This window comes from Poecilia latipinna, unplaced genomic scaffold, assembly GCF_001443285.1.
Source record: "Poecilia latipinna isolate Pla-1442-1.1 unplaced genomic scaffold, P_latipinna-1.0 Scaffold1722, whole genome shotgun sequence".
NCBI lineage: Eukaryota > Metazoa > Chordata > Actinopteri > Cyprinodontiformes > Poeciliidae > Poecilia > Poecilia latipinna.
Window position 1 is genome coordinate 89651 of NW_015114338.1, and position 25380 is coordinate 115030.

The following is a 25380-nucleotide window of genomic DNA, read 5'->3' on the forward strand; positions in this document are numbered from 1 at the left end:
AATGCCGTATTTATGTGTCGGGAGGGAAACGAGGAGGGAGGCGGCGTAGGACTGGGACAGAGGTTGTGCAGCTGTTCTGTAGTGGAAATCGGGGAGGCTTCTGCTACTTACAAAAGTGAGCCCGTCCCGTCCTATCCCAACTCTGCCCACTTGGATTAGACAATAAATAAGTGACATCGAGTCATGTTTCTGTTCTCCATACTTTGGTTTCTTGGTCCCACTTCTTCCTGGCTCAGACTCATTTCAGTCAACGGCTTGGCATGGGAAACATGACTGGATCTCAGGAAGTGGGGCTGACAGAAAATGCTGCTGTGTTGTACAGATATTGCCGGTGCCCTTCAGTCCTCACATCCAGGAAGTACAGCTAGGAGAGCACTTTGTTGTGAGGAAAAACATTTCTTTCTTTTTTTGTTATTTTCCAGTCTCCTTTATTGTGGAAGTGTGTGGAATGTTTTCATGGTCTGGTTTTTTTTTATTATTTTTTTGGGGTTGGGGGCATTGTGATACTCCAGTTTACAAGAAGCAGACGGCGCCTATATCCACTCCGAATTCTTGATCTGCTCCTCCGATGTCCATTGGAGCAATGTCTACGATTGGCAGACGGGAGGTTTTCTGTGTTTTGTACTCAAAGACAGTCTTGCCCCACCGGCCTGTGTGACTCTGTTCAGTGAGAAACGAGACATTTGCAACTTTAGAATTAAAGTACCATCAGAAATACCATTCACTCAAATTTAGTTGTGCACTCACCTTGCAGCCATCCTCCAACACGCTGTACGTGAAGCGACTGTTGCCCTCTGCGCGGATCTCCACGTCGTTGGAGCCCTGCAGTAGCAACGCCTTCTTCAGGTTTCCTGAGGCCTGATCCATGTAGGCAATGCTGTTCTTGCAGTGATAAGTGAAGTTCTGGGACGCTTCAGTGGACAGAAGTCTCAAGAAGGTCAGCTGGACGTTGGCAGCGCTGGCAGCAGGACCTTCCTGAGCATAGCTGAACTGTGGACCAAAACCAGGTAGCAGGTTAGCATTCTCTTCTGAATCTGCTGGGGGAAGACAACATTGCAGCTTTTGTGTTCCTACATGGAATCCGCCATTCATTGCCTCTCCGAACCAGATGTGTTTGCGGTCCTTGCTCTTGCTGGTCCACCAGTTCTTCTTTGGTACTTTGGCGATGCTTGGGTAGACGCAGGTCTCTCCTGTCTCCATGTTGCAGAAGACCTTGATTGCATCGGCTGTGCTTCCGAGGTTAGGATCCACCCAATAGTCACCTAAGGAGATGAAAGTAAAGTTGTGTGTTCAAGAGGAGGAAAAGCTTGGTGTTTAAATGAAAGATTTGGTTAAACGTTTTCAATGGGAATCCTGCCTTTAGCATTAGCCTGTATCCCAGGCTAGGTGTGGGCACTGGTAAAGTACTATTCACACCACTTTGACTGGACCACACTAATCCTTGAGTGAACTTTGATCTACACAAGTGTTTATTAACCCTGGTTCTCAGGGACCACTGCCCTGCATGTAGGAAGTTAATACAAATGAATGCTACACATTTCTGAGAAAAATACTTATAAACCAGTTATTTACTTTCTAAGTCACAAAATACATGGCAGCTTGTTGTAAAAGATCATGGATTACTAATGCTTTTGGAAAGAATTGTGTATACCGTATTTTCCGCACTATATGGCACACCGGATTATAAGGCGCACCTTCAATGAATGGGCCATTTTAAAACTTTTTTCATATATAAGGCGCACCGCATTATAAGGCGCATAGAATAGACGCTACAGTAGAGGCTGGAGTTATGTTATGCATCCACTAAATGGAGCTGCACTTAAGGAGAATGTCAACAAAACAGTCCGACTTCTGGTGAGGAGAGCCTTCCGCTTCTTCTTCTATGGGCAAAAATGAAGTCAGCAGCTGCTTACCGTAGTTGCTAGACCTGTTGTGGCTCAATATTGGTCCATATATAAGGCACAACAAATTATAAGGCCCACTGTTGGCTTTTGAGGAAGGTTTTTAGGTGTGCCTTATAGTGCGGAAAATACGGTAATAATTTATTTTTGTGCAGGTTTTGTAAAAATATATCAATTTTACTGTTTATCGTCCTAAAATATCTGTTATTCATAAGCAGCAGCAGGTCAGATATTGATGTTTGATCCACTTACCGCTCTTCCACTCGGGGTGGCACAGCTTTAGGTCACTGCAAGAGCGAGCCGGGTTCTTCTGGGTACCGTCAGGGCTGCGCAAGTTCTCAATCTGGGTGTTGAGGGACTTGATTGTGGAATCGACCTCAATGTCATGCTGCCTCAGGGAGCTGGAGGCCTCGTCAGCCCTCATGTACCTGAGAGGATCAGGAGACTTCTCAGTCTGGCCCAGGCCAGCGAAGGCGGAGATGTCAATGCCTGGACCTGGTGGGCCAGGAGGACCAGGGGGGCCGGGGTTCCCAGGAGGACCCTGAAAGACGGCAGAAACAGGAAATGTGACCTTATGGAAAGAGGACAGTACACACAGATATGAGGATTGTAAATGTTGCTTCTACATACAGCAGGACCAGTTTCTCCAGAGCGTCCTCGAGGTCCGGGGGGTCCAATGGGACCAGGCTGTCCATTAGATCCGTCTTTGCCAGCAGGTCCAAGTGGACCAGGGGGTCCCTACAGGACCAAGTGTCAATCAAAGTGAAAGTTAGCTTGGAACTGGCTCATTTCAAAGAGTTAAACTTCATTTAGTGTCTTAGCTCCACCTTGCAGTCTGAATCTGATAAAGAACTTCAAAAGAATAGTTTTTAACTTTAACATGCTTTCCCTAAAATCAGTCAAGATTATTTGTGTGTCGTTATTGTGCACTTCTTAGCTAATCTGTGTTAGACACTAAAATCCATTTTCCAATCTTGGAATGAGTTTTTTTCACAAATCAAGATCATCGCTGCCTGTCATCCACGTTTCTTACACGCAGTAATTATAAAAAGTCTCGGCTACAAATCTTATCGCAGCGATGGGTAATTAAAAAATGGAGCCTTTCCACTCTTCGTCTTCATCTTTTGATTGGAGACTTACAAAAAGACTGACCTGCTGCGCACTTTACTACCATTGCACATCTGCGGCCCAGAACGGTTTTAATTGATTTTTTCACCCTTATTTTCCACGTCCTCACCTTAGCGCCGCTTGATCCAGCAGGTCCAGCAGGTCCGGCATCTCCAGCAGGACCCTGTCAGAACGAGGACAGCCGCAGTTTAACGGAGGAAGTGAGATTACGGATGCAAACTAGCACTAGAAGGAAAATCTTTTAGATTTCTTACTGGAGGTCCAGGAAGACCCTGCAGACCGGTGAAGCCGCGGTGACCCTTCTGACCTCTCTCTCCAGACTCACCCGCCTCCCCCTTATCTCCACGTGGTCCTTGGGGTCCCTGGAGTAAAGTTTTACCAACTGGTGAAATTTAAATCTACACGTGCAGCCCTTTAAAATGAATAAAAGATGATACCAACACTGATATCTCAGTTAGTGTTAGCGATACTTACAGCAATTCCTCTAGCGCCAGCCAGTCCTGGTGGTCCTGCAGGTCCTTGAGCGCCCTAGAAATAATGATTCAAGATACTTCCTCATGTTCATGTTAAATATTATTTTATTCTAGGTTATATTTCTGTGGCATTAACAGTGCAGCCTTACTTACAGCCTCTCCTCTGTCTCCCTGTTTGCCGAGGGGCCCAACCGGCCCGGGAGCCCCAGGGGCGCCTGGAGCTCCGGGAGCGCCTGCAGGACCGGTGTTACCTCGCTCTCCCTAGAGGAGGATACGAGGTTATGGTGCAGCTGAATAAAAGTTATGCAACACATTGCACATCTAATAAGTCAAATATAAATTAGCAGGCTAGTTTTAAGGTTGTAAGCAGCGAAAATAAGAACTGAACACAGCAATCGTTTTCACAGCAAATGGATGGATAATGATGTGAAATTCTCACCAGATATCAGTAACAACAAAAATAGAAAAAAAGCCAAAAGAAATTTGCTCATATGTAAAATAAAGTAGGATGTCAGAGGAAATAAGTATTAACTTGAACAATATAAGCAGCTAAAAGGTTTAAAAAAGCTAAGATAATCATTGAAACCTGTCAGTTTTTAGAACCTCATTATCAAGGTAGCACACAAAGAAAATGCAATTATTGCTGCAAAATATTCTCTTGGTATTGGTTACTCACATTTTTTCTAAATTTCTGAATGCTTCATTGAGTATAAGCACTATTAGAACTGTTGCTTGAAAATGGGACTTTCACCATAAACCAGATGCTCCTCACAAGAGTTTTCAAACAAAAAAACTGGGATTATTAGGTACAGTTTTTTTTTTTTTCATGAAAACATTAAGTAATCCACTCAACCACCATTATTTCTATGCATCCTCACTCCACAAGACTCCACTTCAGAAGAAAAAGCCTGGTGAAGCTTGAACATTTAGACGGCCCAAAACAAACAATTGAAGACGACAGTCTGGTCAGACCGTTATGAGCTCTGAAAAATGACATCATCTCAATAACTCCTTAATGGTGAAGTTTGCAGAGGTACACTTTATTATTTAAGGGATTCTTTCATCAAATGGTACTGGTTATCACTGAGGGAAAGATGAATGGAAACATTTTTATAAGACTTTTTTTCCCAGCAAGACAATAGTTCCAAACACGAAGGCATGAAGGACATCTGAATGCTTCAACCAATTATTTATGTTGAATCCAAAATCTATGGAAAGAACCGAACAACAGATTGCATAGAAGAGATCCACTGAAACTTTAAGTTCCGAAGAGTTTGTGAGGAAGACTAGGACAAAATCCCAGTTAGATACGCTGGTGTTTATCTCAACCCTGGTGAGATATGGGTTCCATCTTGCACAGGTCACCAGTCCACCAGTTGTGGATTACATGGGCCTCCACTAATACCTGGTGTGAATATACTGTCACGTTTACATATTCAATGCTTTCTTTTCCCACTCTACCTGCAGCCAAAGGTCCTCACCTTGACTCCAGCAGCTCCATCTCTACCAGGAGGTCCATCTGATCCAGGTGTGCCCTGGAAAACAACGACATCTTTTTCATGCTACGGAAAATCCTGTAATAGTAGGTGGCAGAGCTACAAGTATAATTGTTTGGTTGTTATTGTTTAGGTCTGACCTCTCTGCCTGGCTCTCCAGCAGGTCCAGTGAGTCCAGGAGGCCCAACGGGTCCAGGCGGTCCTCGGTCACCAGCACCACCGGATGCTCCCTGTTTACCAGGCTCTCCCTAAACACAGAGGACACACTCATTAAGAAATAAAATACAACTCCTTTTAAAAAATAATTTGAATTCCAGTGAATTGTTCAGAAGCATGTTTAAGACCAGTTTTTCAAAGTGGGGGCCACTAGGGGGCGCTGTGGGAGAGAGAAGATTAGAAGAAACATACAAAAAATAAAAATTTAATTGAATCCTATGAATATTTTATTTAAATTTTTTCATTACAGTTTTTGTTTTCTGACCTTCAATCATTTTTATTAATATATAAGCTAAGGTCATTTATTTAAGTGTTCTTTCTGATGATTTTTTTCTTCTGATGATTACTCTGATTGGAAATGTTTCTGACAAGAAAAAGACTAAAGTAAGCGTTCAACAACGCTGTGGAGGACTCTATGGCAAAACAGCATAAAAACTGTAGGAATAAAATAACATCTGATGTGATTAATATGAAATATATTTTTTTTATTTTTATCAAAATTGGGGAATGTGTTGAAAATGTGTATTATCTGGTAATAAAGTGATAATATAGCATCTGATAAAAATTTTCCATCACAGAATTCATGGCCTTGTAAAATCAGAACACATGAGCTTTATGATAAATGAATGTGATAATTATGGAATAGTGCATAAAAATCAATATTTTGTAGCATTTTCTGTGGGTTTCATGCCAGAGGTTGATGTTCTTCCATGTTATGGGAAAGTTTGAGAACCCCAGTTTTAAACTGCCAAAGGTTTATTTGTGTAAACTTCATCCACCTTATTTCTGGGAGGCTTACTGGGGAAACGATTATGGGACTTACTTCCGGCGCACACCGGAAGTAGCAGTATTTAACTGTAATTTGTAGGTTTTTTTTGCTAATCTACATTCAAGATAGACATCTCTCTTTTCGGTTATAATACAATATTTACTTAAACTTGTTCACGGACACACTGTCTACTAGACAGAGGATCGTAATTGTGAGTTTAATCACGGGGAGCGACGGAATGACCGCGAGTTAGCAGCGCTGCTAGCAGCTCGTTTCTCTGAAGAACTGACAGAAACAAAGACGAGAAAAGCAGAGAAGCTGGTCAGAGATCTATGCCGACAGTGTAAAACACCAGAACTACATAATATTGGCTGGGTGTGATGTGAATTTTATTTTTCGTTTGTATTTAAAAAATAAATAAAGTTCATGATCTGAGTCTTTATCATTATGTTTGGGCCAGGAACACATTTTTTATAAGATAAAATAAAATATCTGGCTTCATTTAGTCCAACACAACCAGGATCTTGTGTGTCGCTGCAAATCAGCGGAGAAATGACCGCAGCTGCTAGGCTCCAGCCCGTAATATGGAGAACCTCCCCACTGAACCAGAACCGAACCGAATCACACATTAACCTGTCAAAGAGAGCAACTTGCCACTGGAAAGTGTCTGCCCTTTCGGAGCTCCGGTAACTGTTGTGCTGTTCGTGGCTGTTCTCTACTAATCAGACCAAGTTTAATTTGTTCATGTCTTGAACATGCTCCCAAAACAAAGGCGGTAGTTTTCATCGCCTATCGACAGATAGGAAACAAAAATAATTTGGCTGAAACTCTAAACCCAGAAACACTTACAGAAGGTCCAGGGAGCCCAGGGAAACCTCTCTCACCGCGCTGACCGGGCAGCCCAACAATACCACGACCTCCAGCCAAACCCTGCGGCCCTGAAGGGCCATCAGCTCCCTACAGAGGAAACGGAGACCACTTTGTCATCAAACGGTCTTGTCGAGCCACATCTGGATAAATCAGTCGGTAAATATGCCACTAAATCAGCTGGTGATTGATACAGACTGTTCTCTCACAGGAGCTCAGTCACAGATAATGCTGGGTTATGATGGGGCCAAAGTCTCTAACTCACAGGCTCTCCCGTCGGTCCTTGCTCTCCCTTCTCTCCTGGAGGTCCAGCTGGTCCACGAAGCCCAGCGTCTCCTGGCCGTCCTGGAGGACCGGCGTCACCGCGAACACCTTTCGGACCGTCCTTACCAGCGGGACCAGCAGGACCGGCAGCGCCAGGGTTACCCTGTGATGGACGGGCAGAGAATTTACTAAAGTTACTAAAAATATATTTAAAACTTCTGTTTAATTCTTCTTTGCTAAAGTTAAAATACTCACATTGGGACCAGGAGGTCCAACTCTGCCAGCAGCACCAGGGAAACCTGTTGCTCCCTGTCAGAGAGAAGAAAACTTTGTGGTTAAGAGGCTTTTGTTGCTTTCTTTTTACGTTTTACCTACAGGTACAAAGTCAGAAATATTTTAAAGAAATGACAAGCACATGGTTAAGGTGTGAAACTGGATCAGAAGCCATTTTGCTATTATTAGTATTATCAAAATGACATTTTACTTTAATAAACTTGTCATGAAAACTCAACGTTCTGTTTCTCTGTAAACTAGAATATTACATAATCTCAATTAAAATAAATATTTGAACACAGAATATTCAACCCACTGAAAATTTTGTTGGTGAACGAAGGACAAGAGGAAGGATGAAATGCCCTAAAATCATGTTTTTGACATTTGAACTGATTTTGGATAAAACACAGTGGACCAACAACAACAGATAACATCTAGAAGATCTATAAATCATCGCAAAGTAACTTGGATTCTGTTCCTCTCCACTCTTCCTCCAGACATTGAGCCGCTGAGCGACAGTCCAGTTTCTCAGAGCAGGTAAGATAATCTCTCGTTCAGCAGTGGTTGCAGTCGACATCTCTGTCTGACTCCACCACCAGTAAACTCTGTCTGAATGTCCCACAAACTCTTAAACTGGCTGTGTTTCACAATCCTCAGAAGTAGGCTGGTACCCCTGTTGGTTTTTCACAGTTTTAATGCCACACTTTTTCCTTCCACTCAACTTTTCTTGATATTCTTGTAAACGGCGCCCTATGATCATCTAGCTTCCTTACCAATGTTCTTTTGTTTGCCTTACCCTACTGACAAACCTGTAAATTATCTTTAGATTACCAAAATCCAAAACCGATAAGATTAGCCAATCAATAAACATCAATACAAACACAGACTGTGCAGGACATTTCCACACTGACACTACTTAAATTTGTTGAATCGTCACTACAGTTATAAATCCTTTTCTTCTGGTGTTTTGATGATGTAATTTTCAGACAACTACCCCGACACAATCAAACCATGTTAGAGTTTAAAAGAATAGACATTTTCTTCCTGATTACATCTGAAAACACTGACCGTTTTCTGAATGAATTGAAAAATAAACCAAACAATGGTGGGATCACGTCAAAGTTTAGGAGATTCAGAGCCCTGCATTTGGTGCAGCATTATTAAGGCTGACTTCACTGCTTTTTCTTCTTCTTCTTTTAATAGTTAAAGTGTCCACAGTGAAAAAAGGTTTTTCATGCTGCCAGAGCTAATCGTAGTTCTGCTTCTATAATTAATGAAGGCTGGAATCCATTTATAGACAAATGTACCATCTGTAGACGACATCGCCTGATGTGAGCATCAAAAGCAATGCGAGACATTTAATGTTATGCAACGTTGTCATTTGATTAATGTAATATTTCTGCTAATTCCCTCAGCCGGTACATCTGAACCAGTAAAATAATCCATAAAAACCTCAATATTGTTGGTAATTTGTTAGCCAACTGAGTTGCTAGCATGATTTATTGCTTTAGTTGCTTTCCCAAAATGTTCTAGGACAATCTATATCGAATACACATACTTTATAATCTTCTGACATCTTTGTACAGTTCCTAAAATGCACACATATATATCTGTATTAATTATAATCAGATTATCCTAATGCTTCCTAAGTGGTTTTAAAAGCTGTTCATTTCCATCATTAAATATTGAGTTAAAATATATCTAACTTTTCAGCCTTAACCTTAAATGTTTTATTTTAATTTCAGAATTGTAGCATAAGTTAAAGATGCATTGACATAAACATCTCTAAGTCTGACTGCATCAAGGTTACTTGAAGGAGTTTCCTACAACGTGATCAAGATAGGAGCTGAGTCAGATTACCAATCTGATCAGATGTTATGAAACTAAGACTAAAGTGACAAAATCAGACGATTCAGAGTTATAACATGAAGAGAAGTTACTCACAGGCGCTCCCTGGGCACCGCGTGCTCCCTTAGGTCCAGATACGCCAGTAGGTCCCTAAAAAACAGCAGCAACAATCACTCATGTTGTTGGTGACTGTGAAACAGAAATACCTGTTCTATATTCTGCTGTGTTTACATTCCTGACTTAAAACGGGTACAAGATACAGAGCGTCTTGTTCCAGGACTTTATTTTTGGCCAAATACTCACCACAGGTCCAGGAGCTCCGGAGGGCCCCTGAGGTCCCGAAGCACCAGCTTCTCCCTTCTGTCCGGGCTCACCTAGCTCTCCCTTAGCACCTGGCTGACCATCTGCACCCTGAATGTCGTTTAGAGCAGCCCCATTAGCACAATGTCGTTGCTACGATTTTAATTAGCCGAAACAATCGTCTTTTATTTACTCACAGGAGGTCCAGCGAAGCCCGCAGGCCCAGGAGGACCAAGCTCACCGCGGTCACCCTGCAGAAATGGAGAACCAATAGGTTGTCGATACCGACTGTTCAAACAGAGAGGAAGACTGACACGAGTCAATCAGGATTTCCCTGCGATTAAATAACAAAGCTTGGTGTTCTCAGTGAGGAAAACACTCATAAAAAGATCAGAAAAAGACAATATACTGTGTATTATTTAACTTTAAGTTATGTTTTTTAGACCAGTGAAGGAAATAAGTATTTGTTCCCCTGGTGAGGTCATAAGTTTCTACCCTTAAAAAGAAACAAACTGCCTCTGTTTTTATTGATATATTTGGATGCAGTGTGGACAGAATAACAAACAAAAATCCAGAAAAGTTAAAAATGTATATGTATATCTTTGAGTGAAATATTTCATCCTGTGTCAAACTCAAGGACCAGGGGCCAAATCTGGCCCACTGTAGCTTTTAATGTGGCCCTCTAGACTCCACATTACATCAGTAAGTCTCTCCGGTTTTTCACAAATCCGCAAAATCGACAGATTCCAACATTTTTTTTTCAGATTTTTACTGCAAATTTCTCTCATAATAACCCAGAAACTTTGGGTTTAAATGAATCTGCCTCAGCCTTATTTGATGTCAAATTATAGTCTGTGATCGATACGGCTATTAATAAAAAGTCACATCTGACGTCATACATCAGCGCGAATATGGTACGAGTTCCTTACAAATATTTCTACATAAGTGCCACAAAATCTGTGATTTTGATACCAAATAAAACACAAAAACAATCAAGAAATCCAGGATGGACTGATCAGTCTGAAAAGATTATCAATATTATTTAATTTTCAGAAACACTTAATGAATGCTGACACAAACAGCTATTTAATGATAGTTTAACTGCACAACCGGCCCTTTAAAAACATTCAGATTTTTGATTTTGCCCAAAATGAAAATGAGTTTGACATCCCTGCTCTACAAAAAAGCAAGAAATACATCTTCCACCGTTTATTAATGTGCCTTTAGATCAATCAATGAATAAATTAATCAATCAATGAATCATTCAATCAATCAGAGTACAGTTGGGATGACAGTCACCAAGAGCGCCATTAGCACTAGCTGCTAGCATAGCATTAAGCTGTAATAAACTGCTATGCTAACGGCTAGCATAGCATTAGGCTGCAACAGACTGAAATCTTCCAACCCTCTGCTATCGATGGCTCACCTAAAGTTTCCCAGTGAACATCAAACTGCTTTACAGGAAGCTTTTAGGGGAGGATACTGTAGTCTACATGAGTTAAACTAAAGGCCCGCGGGCCAAATCCGGCCCGCTGTGACTATTTCTGTGGCCCTGTAGACTTTATGACAGTCCAGATTGAATTTCCTGATAAAATCTATTTTTTATTTGTTTTGCACCAAATTACTTCAATATTAGATGTTATTTAATTTTTAGAAAGACTAATTGAATGCAGAGAAAATGGGAATATTTTAGTTATTAGTTGCTTTTATTAATTGATTCTGCTGCCATGATGATGTGGCCTTAATTGAAAATGAGTTTGACTTCCCCGCTGTAGTCAGATCAGACCAAAATGGAGGACTTTGGTATCGGTTTGACCTTCAGTGTTTGCAGGAAGGGAATATTTAGTAAGAGCTGGAGAAGATCATCCAGATTATCAAACAATGAGGTGAAAACAAGGCACTCAGGTACTATTTTGTGAGCATGACCATAACATCTTGGACAATAATCTATTATTACTGTTTTAATTAAAACAGTAACAATAGGTCATGGATGGGTATTTCAGGATGACATTGACCAACAACACAACAATCAACTGGCAAAAGAGGAACCACATGTTATGTTTCTGTTTATCATGAAAGTACTTACAGGAGCACCACGAACCCCAGGAGCACCAGAAGGACCAGTTGGTCCAGTCTCACCCTAAAACGAGAAGGAAACATGGGTAAAGTCAAAAATAAGCACGAACTAAATATGATTTTGTTTTCCATTTAAATTCTACTGCAATTCTTACCTTGGCACCGTTGGGTCCAGATGGGCCAGGGGGACCAATGGGACCAGTCAAACCCTACACCAGAGAAGACCATGGGTGAAGATGTAAGAAGAGATGCTAAATCGATCTATAAAGCCGGTTTTAAACACTATCGTGAATTTAAGCATAAATTTAGAACTCACTCTACCACCGTCTTTTCCAGGAGCGCCTTCAGGCCCCTTCTGTCCATTATCACCCTGTCAAAAAATACACAGAAACTGAAATTATTCTTTTCTGCATTGTATTAAAAACACATGCTATGCCTTTACTGGTTAAATAATGTGTTGAGTTTAAGTTTGAAACACCAATTTTTTCTGTTTCTTACTCTGTCTCCCTTGGCTCCTGGGATGCCTCCAGCTCCTCTCTCTCCAGGCATACCCTGCAGGCCCGGGGGCCCTTGAGCTCCAAGAGCTCCAGCTGGTCCAATTGCTCCCTGATAAAACAAGGTGAATATGAAATAAACCATACGGTGTAATTATTCTCAAAATAGTTGATCCTGTTCCCCCTCCAGCTTACAATAACTTAGATGTTGCTTTAATTCAGCAATTAAGATGAAAACATTATGCGTACATTTTATCCATTACAAGCATTCAAGAACAGTCATTAATTACACTATTATTTCCCTTAGCGCTTAATATTGAAGTGCACCATATTTGTTGACACTAAACTTGTCCTTATAGATTTATACTATAAACATGAACAAAAGTTTATGTTTAATTCAATTCTTTGATTAAATAGGATAACTCAGTCATCTTCAGCCACACTTCAACAGTATGAGTCCTTTAGCTTAGCTCAAAAAGTTGCAACAAAGCTAAGCTAACTAGCTAAGCTAAAACGTTAGCTTTCTTTAAAATTAGCCTAATTCACCAACACCTCAGATGTTGTGTTGCTCCTGCACTCTTCTTACTGCCTTTACATCAACTAATTGGGCTATGTGACTGACCAGAGATCATTTTTGTGTTCATGATTATTTTGTGAATTTTCAATATTTTTGACTCTAGATTTTTTTTTACACTAGAAGTTACTTAATTTTTGAAGGCAAATTTACTTGAACTATTGTCTCAGAGTTAATACAACTGACAGTATTTTCATCCAATTAAATGTCAAAGATAAGGTGATTGAACATTTTCATTCATTAGGGGGCAAAAAGTACGTTGACAGTCAGTCTCTTACATGCGTGTGGAGGAATGGACACAAACCTTGCAAACGTTGTGTGATGGGCTGTAGTGTTTGTGTTGTTTTCTGGACTCATAAAGCCTTAGAAGTTGCTTTGTAACCTTTGCAACTAATAGAAATTCTCATTTATTAAGACTCAGTCATGATGTGTTGCTTAAGATCTGTATGGGGGAAAAGGACTCTTTATTTGCCATTTATGAGTGAGTTAGCTTGGATTAACTCAAACTGTCGCTACATGGCTATGCTAATTTAGCTCTGCCAAAGCTAAATGAATGTTTTTCAACTGATACGACCACAAACAGGTTTTATTTATTATAAATCTGAATTGGTAGACTATATTTTTTGGAGGTTTGTAATTTTTCACTTATCTTAAGAGAGCTGTTAGTTTACAGTCAGGATTGTGTTTGCCCTCAGCCCAAATAAAAGAAGAGATCAGAAACACATGACGATTTATGACATTCTGGTCAGAAATAGAAATCTTTTCTGAAATGTTCGCACACACTGAAGCAGCAGCTTAGAAGAAATTTGATTTTAAACAACTTCAGATGTCACCTTTTCATTGCCACAGTTAGTGAATGTTTATCAGCCAGTATGAGATTTAACTAAACAAATATTTAAGCTCGCGTAGGAATCAGCTGCTGACCTTGGGTCCGTCACTTCCTGGTGTCCCAGGAAGTCCGCGCGGTCCTTGAAGACCCTGAGGCCCAGCGCTACCGCGCTCACCAGGGAAACCACGCTCACCCTTTTAAAGATGGACAATAAGACCAGTTAAACAAAAACTGCTAATTTTAAACAAAGTAAACGCCTTCAGGTATGAAAGCAGCTTTTCTCTGACAATCCTGACGATTAGAAACTCGGTCACTCACTCTGGGTCCAACAGCGCCAGGAGCTCCACCCTCTCCAGGAACACCCTGTGAATTACAAACATAAACTTTTCAGATTTCATGATTTATCTACACCATTATAACAGCATCCTCACCCTATACAGAGGAAATAAAATATTTATTTTTGTTACTGTGGGATTAATAAAGGACTATTCTATTCTATTCTGTTCTTTTTGCTGGTATAGACGGACCAATATCATAAGATTTGATTGAAAATATGTGATTTCAATGTTTTATGATTATCATTTTGGATCAGTGATGGAAAATATCTGCAATTTCTACAAAATATTATGTTTAGTATCATCAAGGATAGATGTCTTTATGATTTAAAAAAAGTAGAAAGTAATTACAATCAGGTAAAGTTTTTTTGCCAGCGTTTCTGACATAAACTGAAAAAAGGTAAACCAACAGATGCAAAACAAATCAGTCTGTAATTATTATATGTAATTATTATATCTCACCTGATCTCCAGGTTTTCCACCCTCTCCTGGGGAACCAGTTGGACCAGGCAGACCCTGTCCGAAAGAAGAGAAGAATTGAGTGAAATTATATTACACAGAGAAAAATTAAGCTTTTATATGGTAATTTTTTGCAGTAGATGTAGTGATGAAGCAGGCTTATGGAAATATGAACCCACCTGGAAGCCAGGAGGTCCAGGCTGTCCTTGCTCTCCTCTCTCTCCAGCAGGCCCCTAAATTTATATATTCAAAGATAATAATCAGTCAATCTGAATGTCAGAGTCCATGTTAAAATGATGTTAAAATACTGAAATACTCACAGCAGGTCCAGGAGGTCCAGAAGGACCAGTCTCACCATCTTTTCCAGGTAGTCCCTGTTCAGAGAGATTAATTTTATTATTTATAATTTTGGGTAAAAGGGGTAACGTATGTTAGGTTACTACTCACTCTCAGACCAGGTCGACCAACGAGTCCCTTCTCTCCTGGTTTTCCAGGTTCACCCTGGTAAAGAGAAAATTACTTTAATTACATGGTACACAAACGTGGAAGAGTTTCACCATCTGTACTTATTTAAATCTTTGTGTGTGCTGTAATCAGATCTTAACATTTGCTCCTTTTGGTCCGGGGAATCCCATGACTCCGGGCTGTCCGCGTGCGCCCAGGGGACCAGGTGGACCGGGACGCCCGTCCTCACCTGGAGCGCCCTGTTGACGGCAACAGGAAACAGGTCAGATGAACAGCAACTCCAACATCACATTACATATTACAATATGGCTGTAAAACTTACCGCTACATGCGAATATCATATCGGTACATACTGATAATTATAAATTTTTTGTTTTAAACATCTGAAATGTTGCCAAACTAGTGGCGTGAACTTTTCTGTTTTATCCACAGTTTTCATTCCTTGCCGTTTTTTATTTTTAAGCCGTTATGAGGCAAAACCTGAATCTGCTGCTGCACCAGTTACTCAGCAGCTTGTTGCTAGGCAACCAAAGTTGGGGGTGGAACTTGAAACTGCCTGCTACCCAACAGATTGTTGCTCGGCAACCAGAAGTGAGTGAGTGAGTGAGTAGATTCCACCAGCATTACTAAGCTAGCTGTGAGAGGTAGAACGGCTAAAGCCTTTCCTCTGCCTACATTTCCCAGAATGCTGTGTGGTACTGGATAGGAGGTCAGTGAATATACTACATGTTGAATAGAATGTATTGATATGTCGATCACATGTCAATTGCGATATATGTTATTGATTTATTGTCCAGCTCAAACATTACTCCATTGTCTGAATACAAGTGGACTGTTGCAGGAATATTACATTATTATTGTTTGGTGAAGGTTATTTTAAAATCATTATTCTGATTTAAAGTCGCATTAAGATTCTTTGTCAGCAAACCTGCTGTGGTTATTGTACTTTGTGAAATTTAAAACAAAAAGGCTTTGATTTTTATGTTGGGTTTTTAGTATTTGCTCATTCTCAAATTGATTGTATCTCAGGGAGTATCTTTGAAAATGCTTTAAATATTTTACTCACAGAAGCTCCAACTTTGCCCTGCGGCCCAGTATCTCCAGGACGACCAGTAAGACCCTAAGAGAAGTACATTAATGTTCAAGACTGTAAGAAACTAGTTAAACATTGAACCAAATGAAACTATTATTAAAGTTAACTGGTTTGGTAATGTTTAACAATGTAAAACTCACTCTGGCTCCTGGGAGGCCAGCCTCGCCTGTACGTCCGGGGTCTCCAGTGGCACCTTTAGGCCCAGCAGCACCAGGGACGCCACGGTCACCAGGGGCTCCCTGAAGGCGGAGCAATCAGTTTAACACCAGTCAGCTTTACTACAGTCATCATGCAGAGGAAATACCAAGGTTTGACAGTCAAAGAGGCTAAATTCATTCTGATTGAAATTTGTTTAGGTAGGACCAACCTTAGCACCAGCAAGACCATCCTGACCTGGGAAACCACGGTTACCAGGAGCTCCCTGCAAGGAATCAGAAATTAGATTAGTGCATCTTGGTATATTGGTATTGAAATTATCTAGTAATCTATTCATAGTAACATCCTCTTATTGGCTTCTTACTCTTTCTCCTGGAGGTCCGTTTGGTCCAGCAGTTCCCGGCTCTCCCCTCGCACCCCGCTTCCCTTCTTCTCCAGCAGGGCCAGGAGCCCCTTGAGGCCCAGCCGGGCCCTAAAGTACCAGGATGTTTAGTTCACCCTTCATCAACTCACATCACCTGGAATCTCTTGACGGTCTAAATGGAGCAACTTACCAGCTCTCCTTTTGGTCCAGATTCACCCTTCAGTCCTGGAAGACCCGGATCTCCCTAAATAGAAAAAACAAACAGAAACAAAAAATTAAACCACAGAAAACATCCCTATGGTTTCTGGTCTTCTGTAGGCGGCTTACAGATTGTCCTTTGGGCCCAAGAGGTCCAGTTGCTCCCTGAGGTCCAGGTGGGCCTCGGGGGCCGGGGAAGCCAGGTGCGCCAGCAATTCCAGGAGCCCCCTTTAGTGAGATATCAAAAAAAGGAAAAAATGTAAAAAATATTATTGAAACCGATTACTAGGGAGTAATTACTAAATATCTGAGTAAGAAAATGGACTTACAGCAGAACCTTTAGCCCCAGGAATACCATCAGTGCCGGGGTTACCCTGCAGACACCAACAAGAAGCAATAAATTATAACATATCAACAACTGATGACTACTGATGGGGTGTTGAAAAAAGGAACCATGAAATGATAGAGTCCTGACAAACTAACCCCCGCCCCAGCTGGTCCAGGTGATCCTGGCGTGCCGGCCTCTCCGCGGGGTCCCTGTGCTCCTTCAGCTCCACGGGCGCCTGTAGGACCCGCTTCACCCTGACAGGAAACAACAGATTTGTGACTTTTATTGGAAAAACTAACTCACTCTTCACTCCTTTTTTTAACTTAATGCAAAATTTGCTCCACCCACTGACACTATTGGACACAAAACCTGCTGTGTTCTTCACAAAACAGCATTTTATAACAATTAAATTGGTTCATAAATGGTAAATATTGGTCATCAAGACAAACCTTGGAGCCTGGGGATCCTGGGAAACCTGGAGCTCCAGCAGGACCAACTGGGCCCTACAGAGTCACAAAAATCTTTACGTTAGATTTCATATTTCGACTTTCTTGTTGTTGTAATTAAGATAACATAGTGGATGATTCAGATACGAGACAATGATACGCACCGGGGGACCAGCTGGACCAGGCAAGCCATCGTTTCCACGGGCTCCCTGAAGAGAGCAAAGTTGGGAGAGTCATTGTCGAATATCAAAATTAAGGGTTTCTTCTTAGAAATGATTAAAAAATGTCAGATTTTTGCCCAGTTTAAATAAGAGTGAGTTACTCACTGCAGCTCCAGAAGCTCCAGGACGTCCCCTCTCACCAGGTAGACCCCGAGGGCCCTAAAGCAGAAGAGACGAGACAAGTGACCAGGACATTTTATTTAAAACTCTTACTTCTCACATAACTACAATTTAAATCTGTGATTTATAAAGGCTCACCATAGGCCCATTACTGCCGCTTTCTCCAGCAGCACCAGTCTCACCCTGAAAATATGGATGAAAAAAGTTTAAAAGAGGCAAAAACAAAACAAAGAAAAATGAAAGTATTTTCTTTTTGATTGATTATACCTTGGCTCCAGCTGCACCAGTCTCTCCCTTTGCTCCATCCAGACCTGGGTGACCCTACAGGGAAGCAGGCCGTGACAGCATCAGGAGCTAAACCTGGCCGAACCGACCCATTTCTACCACTCAGTGAAGGTTTTTAATTCTCACTCTGTGTCCTTTGATTCCAGGAAGTCCAGGTGTCCCAGGGAATCCACGAGCTCCCTAAAAAATAAGAATAATTTTATCCATGAATTTCTTCTTCTTTGTTAGTGATGAATTTAGTTTTGGGACAAATGAAACATTCATTTAGGAATGATATTCACTCACCTGAGGCCCTGCAGGTCCGCGCTCACCGGGTTTGCCAGGTTTTCCAGGATCACCCTAACAAAGCAGAAATAAGTTAATTATTTTCTAAAATAAATGCAGCTGCACAAGAAAAAGCTGTAACATTCAGTATTTCCCCAAAGTGGGATGTTGTTGTGTGATTAACGATCTATGTACTGGTACTGTTCAGAGAGAAACACTGCCCTCTGCTGGTAGAGAGGGTTTATTCACAAGGTCTGTCTAAATTGCTACATCACTTTAGGTCATTTAGGTCAGAAACGGGACTGTGATAGTTATAATTTTTGTTTGCATTTTAAATAAGAGCAAGGTTTAACTTTGTAAGCATTTAATTTGGCTACATAACTCATAGGCCTAACCTGATTTTGTGAGAGAAGTTCAGTGAACAACATATTTCAGGTATAGAGGACATGTTGAGACTTACGTCACTTCCTGGTTTTCCAGATGGCCCGGGTGGCCCACGAGGTCCAATCGGTCCCTGTCAGAAACCAAATGAAGACTTAAGATGACTTACTGTCATGTTGTATGTGTGTCACATAATGAAATTAACATTATTTCATAATTTTGTGACATAACTCTGGCTTATAAGTCCCAATAAGCGAGAAAAGATATTCTTAGATTGAGAATAAAAACACTTTTGAGATGGATTTTATTTCATAAACACATTAAAGCTATAATGTGTTTATGAAAATTGTTTATCTTCATCCTCAAATCACTGAAATCAATTTTTCCGGCATCCAGATTATATTTTGGGAGCAATGTGAGCTTACAGCTGGACCGGGCTCTCCAGTCTCTCCAGGTGCTCCTTGGAAACCCTGAGGCCCCTGTTGGTGTAAACACAAAACAAACAGCATATGTGTTTACCAACCACATATATGACATTTAATGTTAAAAAGAATAAAGTAGATTAAAGTATGAATAAACTTACAGGAGCTCCGCTAGGTCCAGGGGGGCCACGGGGACCCATGGGGCCCTGTGTGGACACACAACACACAAACGCTGTGAAGCCACAATCAAAGCTACATTGCATTTTATGAAAATATTTTGACATCTAATTTAAATGCTAATTCAACTTATGATAACTCAAGGCATAAAATAAAGTATTTTATATGATGGAGAAAATTTAAATAAATACTCTCCAGGTTAAAAAACCTTTTGTAAAAATCCAGTTATGTGGAGTTTTTCATTTTAAACTTGATATGGCTATCAGTGTGTATTTATGCACAATTCATGTACAAATGTATTTCTAAAATTATATCTTCACCTTCCTAAACTAATGGCCTCAGTTATATTTAGTCAAAAGGGATTTTGGCAACAACAACAAAAATATGTGATTTAAGCAAAAAAAAAAAAAAAAAAAAAAGAGAAAAAACTGGCAAAAAAGGACTTTGCCCATTAATTTAATCTTTAACCTTTAATCCATTAAAGGAAGGTGAAGATGTTGAACACAGACTCCCTGCGGTGGAGATAAATTAACTGCCCACCAGGTGGCAGTGCTGCCTCCATCTTTGAAGAGCTTCAGTTGGTTTTTACTGCGTTTTTCTTTTTATATGTAGATCAAATTAAAACTTCATGACGGTTCCTGCTTACCATTGGTCCTTGCATCACACCCATTGAAGCAGTTCCAGCCTTTTCATCAAAGCCTTGAGACATCTGAGCAGCAAAGTTCTGCAAAAGCACAGAAAACACAAAGATGGAAAACAATGTATTTAACTTCACTGGTCTGTCTATTATAATGACCTTAGATGTGCTTGATAAAACCTTCACGTAAACTATTGTTTTATCTGCTGTGTTCTTCCTTTTTGCTGTTTTAGAGTTTGTGCTGCTGTGTCAAGCCAACTACATTCCTGAAAACACTTTAAGAAATCTCCATGCTTTGTTTTTCCTGCATACTGGCCTCACTATAAATGAGAGATGATGAAGAATAAACACGGCTAAGAATCACTTATTTACTCGTTTGCTCTCTGTTCCTTCTGTGACGTTTCTCAGTGTAGCTCTAAAGTTTGTCTGTTGTCCAAATTGTGCGACGGAGAGGCGGCGTTGTGTTATCTGAGCTGAAATCTGACATGAGGCGCTTCGTTTCCTCATACTTACCCCTCCCAGCCCTGGTGGGCCGGGTGGTCCAGGTGGTCCGGGGTTTCCAGGTGTGCCGGGTTCGCCATCTCTTCCTCTTGGTCCAGGATTTCCCTGAGGAAAAATAAATATGTTTTTCATCAAGTTTCTGTTGACTAACCAAGGCTTTTGGTAAACTTCATTGGAGGAGCTTACGAGGAATCGTTTCTATAATATCTCATTTCTTTCTTTACACTGCGATTTTGGTTACAACCCAAATAGCTTCAGTTCAATTAGTTTAAGATTATGTATTAATTTCAATCATGTGTCAGTATTCAACAGCCCATTTATGGCCAGTCTGCTACAGTCAGAATAACTTTGTTTTGTGGTCAAATTAAATAAATCTTTGTTTGTTTACCTTGTCACCCTTTGCGCCAGCTTCTCCACGCATCCCCTGCTCACCTGGGGGGCCCTGCAAAACAACCAAGAGCATGTTTAATATTTCTAAATCTCCAATTCAAAGAAAAATGAATCATCTTGTACTGCATGGTCATTATGATGTGAAAAGAAGGATAAATAATTACCATGGGGCCTGGTGGTCCTCTAGGTCCTACGACCTGGACAAACATACAAACATCTTTTGTCAGGTTTCAGTGAATGTTTTCCTTCTGTCAGATCCAGAGACATTTCTCTGCACCACAGAGCATTCCAGCTTAGCAGGAGGTGGACAAACCCAGACCCAAAACATAATCTGACAATGATTTTATTTGACAAGATCATTCCCCCCCTCTACAGCATCACCTTCTTTGACCTCTAATTGGGCTGAATTTTGTCACCTGACATGAACTTGAAGAAAAGCTGCCGGGAAGAACTAAAAGGATTTTGCAGGGTTCATTATGCTGCTGGAATGCTGGGCTTTTCCTTATTTTATACGGCAGGAGACATTACAGAGGAGGAATCAGCATTTAAAGAAAGCAAGGAGCACTAGATGTTAAAAGGTGTTCACAAATTCAAGAGAATGTCTTAAAACTCTTTAAATAAATTTGTTAAATAAGAGTAACTGCAATGGCAAAATCATGTAATGTTTAAAATGAGGAGCTTCACTTACATCTGCAATCTCTCCTGGTTCTCCCTTCTGGCCCTGATGGACAAAAAGCACAAAGTTCTCACACACAATAAAAATAAAAAAAAAGCAATCCTGAGGCCGGTCGTAACTTTTTCTACTCAAATGTCGGTATTTTAGTTTTGCTCGCTGTCTCACCTTGGCACCAAACGCCTCTGCAGGTGGATTGATGACAGAAAAGGAAGAAAAACACCATTAAAAGTGACATCTTGAAGCAAAAACATTTCAGACATAGGATTTATTTGGAATCCAGCCTATGACTCCCGAGAAATGGAGACCTGCATGCTGCAGAGATCAAATACCGCTCACCGAACCCATTCTAGATCGTATCAAAGAGGCGAAGGAAGCAGCAGAAGCAGGAGTGAGCGAAAAGCACAGCGTTAATTCTAACTATTAATGCAAACTGAAAGCATAAGTAATGTTTAATTGATACTAAATAAAGTGTTTACAACTGCAAATGCATGTTTTGTGTACCTGTGCATTTGGCATTGCTAACATTTTGAAAATTGAGCAAAACCCAAATGTGTTTCTTGCTTTTACAAAGTTTACACAACCGGTTGCGAACATGTTACTAAATATATTTTGAGGCAAGTTCTGAATGCAGTTTCAACTTAAACAACTTAAAGCATGTTTGGCTACATATCAGTCGATTTTCAGTGGTGCCAAAGCATTTATAAGGAAACAATCTATCATGAGATTTCTAAACTCCATGTATAATTTGGTTTTGAACAGAGCTTTGGAAATGCTTTGATGGAGTAAAATGAGTAATTATTGCTTCAGATAAATGAGTTTTGCTTTGTGGAAAACTGAGCAATAGAGGGAATTCAGGTGGAGACAACAGGCAGCACATCCTCCAATCTAAATCACACTATTTAAAGGACGTGATTAAATCAGTGTTGCTCATCTTGTCTCCATAAATCACATGCAGAGATTGACTTTGGAATAGGGAGCAAAACATGGAGCAGCCGGAGCTAAAGTGACAAAAAAAAAAAAAAAAAAAATCTGTAATCAGTGACTTCCTCTGACCTCATCAGAAAACGGCTCCAAAGTGTGCTCCCGATTCAAAAGTCTCAGCTTGGGATGACTTTAAATGCAAGCAAGGAGAGTAATTTATTTATAGGTGTGTGAATAAATAAATTACAACCAATGGGGGCAGTGGCATCAGCGGGGCAGATGGGGCAGCATTCTCCAGATGGGATGATAGGGTTGGCACACTCTTTGATCTCCTCGCAGATTATCTCATCGCACAGAACCGCTCCGCTGTCGCACACACAGATGCGGCACGGCTCTGGCTTCCACACATCCTTATCATTATACAGCCGGGCGTCCTGGATGCAGCCGCCTGCCTCCTCTGTGGTGGCCAGCAGGGGGCGGATGTCAGGGGAGGGACAGCAGCGAAAAGTTACACACGGAGAGGAGAAGAGATGTACACGGTGGGATGAGTTGGTAGAGAAAGATCATGTTGGATTAGGAGAAGAAAGTGAGGATGAAGGGTCAAAGGGGGAAAGTGAGGAAGTGGGAGGGGTTAATGAGCACAAAGGAGGGGCATAAAGAAGTCATTTTGCATCAAAACAATACACAACATAAAAAAATCTCAGCTCTTTTACAAGATATTCATAACCAAACATGATTCGTTCATTTGCATAAATACAGAGGAAGAACGTTTTTAAATGATGATTCTCCAGCTAGCTGAGAGTCACAAATAGAAATATGCAACACGTTCTCGCCTCAGGAGAAATTTTACAGCTGCAAAACACAGAATGTCAACACAAACTACAGCAAACGGTTGTGTCTGCAGAGTGAGCTGAGGTATTTCACAGAGCAGGCTGAGTGTATTTAACCTGCTCCGCTGCCTGTATGAATGAACCTCTCTTATGGGGATACTGGGCCCAATTGACAGGCTGGTGCTGTGAATAAACAGAGGCTCCTTCTACATTTCTCCGTCTGGGTATCGTTGCCGTGTAAAGCGCCAGTGTAAACACACACAGTAAAGTAAGAATAGGTGATTTGTTTTATGCATGCGCCACAGGAATGAGTGTATAATATACAACATTTTAACGACATGCCAAGAAAACCCAGAACTGAGCAACAGACACACTTTTAAATAAATGCAGTGACACAGCAAGGAAACACAGTACACCTCTAATTTGCTAGAATATCCCGTATTATTGCCTTTAACCCCTTGTTGCAAACACCGTTCTTCAGTTTCTGCAACACTTTAAGCCTTGACGTCTGAGGTCAAGCTGTGTCTGACTTCATCTCTTCATGTTTGCAGCTCTATTTAATGTTACAAAAGCATTTAAATACTTTTTATAGAGTCTCAGAGCATCACGCACAGCAGGAAGGTGTGACAGATGAGAACAAATCAGTTTCTCCATCTGACACAGATGAAGCTTGACACCTTTATCTAAACAGATGAACAGCCTGTCTTAGCAATAACCTAACAAAACACCAATGCAAAATTAAAATTCTCCTCAGTTCATAAAGTAAAAATTCTGCGAAAAGAAGTACTTTTCTTTTTTCTTTTTTTTAACGTGACTTACGGTCATCTTCTTGCTGACATCTGACCACGGATAGTAAAACAACTTGAGATGCTACAAGTAGCAGAACAGTCCTTGAGTCCACAAAGCTGAACATGTCTAAATATTAGACATGCAGGAGCTCGGGTGAGAAGTGAGAGGGAAGGCGGAGACCGGGCTTTTCAGTCAGGTGGTGTGTTAGGTAGGGGTTCCCAGAGACTTATGGCACCATGCAGGCAAACCTTCCAGAAAGTAAGTGGAATCCAAAGCGGGGCCCCAGCTGGCACTCTGCACCCAGCTCGTCAGGGCAAGCACCGCGGTTTTATGTCCACCGTGCCTTGTATGGATCTTCGTATATTCCAAAATGCCAGTCCTTCCCCCAGACCCCCCGTCAGGCCGTAACCTGAACCTCCTTTCCCTCCCCTCTTAATCTGGGAGCAGCTAAGCTCTCAGGGTTTTTTTATTTTTTAAACCAAATCCCTCCTTCATGATTTGACCTGCTGGCCAATAGATGCACCTCCACTTTCAGATTAAGAAGACAATCAACCATCAGCATCAGAAAACGGATTCGGATGCATACAGCTTGGACATCTGAGATTTGATGAAACTCCTATTGTGGATTTTTTTTTTTTTTTATCAAATGAGCAAAACACTGTTGCTTATGAAAACAGATAAAGTTCTGATGAAGTTGCATATCAAATGTACCTTTGGCATTATTTTATGTGAAGAATTTTTGAATTTATATTTAGTTAGCTTGTTTCGTTTAATCTTATCTCTATTGTGCCGTAACATAACATTTGAAGTTGAGGTATCTTATTAAAGTGGCTGTTTTGTTGCATTCTTAGTAATGTTAAGCCTACCAAAAGGTCAGTTTGTTTGGAATCAAGACACAAAACTGTGAGATCCAACCTGAAGAACAACCTTACGACGATCGGTGTAAAATTAAATTTGGCCACCAAGCAAAGACAGGTGATCTGCGAAAAAAACCTTCAGACGTTACATTTTGGTGGCTCTGAAACACTTTCTTACTTTAACGACACTAGATTTTGCTCTCACAGGCCAGGAAACTCTATTGTGCAGCAGAACCAGAGGTGTGATGAAACACATGAGTGATCTTTATTAAATGCGTCTACACCAGATAAGCCCAGATGAATGAGCTTCTTTGTTCCAATGAGAGGCACTACGATTTTTGGGTTATGACCTTCCAGTAAGCCATCTTCATTCCCTACACGGGACAGAATAGTTTAGGAATTTACCTCCAGCAAGTCGATAAAGCTGACAGATTGGAATTACATGTGGGACAAGACTTAGAAGAAAAGTGATTTGATATCCACCGCTGTCAACAACAAAAAGCAAATTGTTTCGATTCTATTTAGGCCATGTTTTAATTTACCAAGCAATAAAGACG

At 40.8% G+C, this 25380-nt stretch overlaps 1 protein-coding gene across 2 annotated transcripts; it reads right to left on the reverse strand.

The window, feature by feature from the left end:
- Window positions 1–411: 411 nt before the first annotated feature.
- On the reverse strand, window positions 412–24307 carry col2a1a (collagen, type II, alpha 1a). Of its 2 annotated transcripts, XM_015060525.1 has the most exons (54): window positions 23997–24307; window positions 22598–22804; window positions 21592–21608; window positions 21439–21471; window positions 20915–20947; window positions 20749–20802; window positions 20373–20465; window positions 19869–19946; window positions 19207–19251; window positions 19049–19102; window positions 18703–18756; window positions 18264–18317; window positions 18105–18158; window positions 17961–18014; window positions 17832–17876; window positions 17679–17732; window positions 17517–17561; window positions 17356–17409; window positions 17062–17160; window positions 16908–16952; window positions 16708–16806; window positions 16571–16624; window positions 16381–16488; window positions 16228–16281; window positions 16001–16099; window positions 15834–15887; window positions 14908–15006; window positions 14750–14803; window positions 14623–14676; window positions 14482–14535; window positions 14306–14359; window positions 13827–13871; window positions 13604–13702; window positions 12110–12217; window positions 11928–11981; window positions 11767–11820; window positions 11622–11675; window positions 9733–9786; window positions 9539–9646; window positions 9332–9385; window positions 7370–7423; window positions 7116–7277; window positions 6833–6940; window positions 5139–5246; window positions 4984–5037; window positions 3656–3763; window positions 3504–3557; window positions 3284–3391; window positions 3139–3192; window positions 2532–2639; window positions 2154–2442; window positions 1075–1262; window positions 748–990; window positions 412–660 (listed from the first exon to the last, which is right to left on the reverse strand). In XM_015060525.1, the coding sequence occupies exons 1-54, from the start codon at window positions 24088–24090 to the stop codon at window positions 514–516; spliced, it is 4464 nt and encodes a 1487-aa protein (XP_014916011.1). In that variant the 5' UTR covers window positions 24091–24307; the 3' UTR covers window positions 412–513. The 2 variants fall into 2 exon arrangements, with proteins under 2 accessions (XP_014916011.1, XP_014916012.1); XM_015060526.1 differs by lacking the exon at window positions 22598–22804.
- Between the last annotated feature and the right edge of the window lie 1073 nt (window positions 24308–25380).

Bases quoted from the DNA above. Each gene is read 5' to 3' on its own strand.
- col2a1a (XM_015060525.1), bottom strand. From the start codon at position 24,090: ATGTTCAGCTTTGTGGACTCAAGGACTGTTCTGCTACTTGTAGCATCT. The intron at 16,807-16,907 runs GTAAGTCCATTT...ATCTCACTAAAG, and splicing joins CTGGGGCTAAAGGTTCTGCT to GGGGCTCCTGGAATTGCTGG. The intron at 16,625-16,707 runs GTAAGCCGCCTA...TTTTCTATTTAG, and splicing joins TTGGGCCCAAAGGACAATCT to GGAGATCCGGGTCTTCCAGG.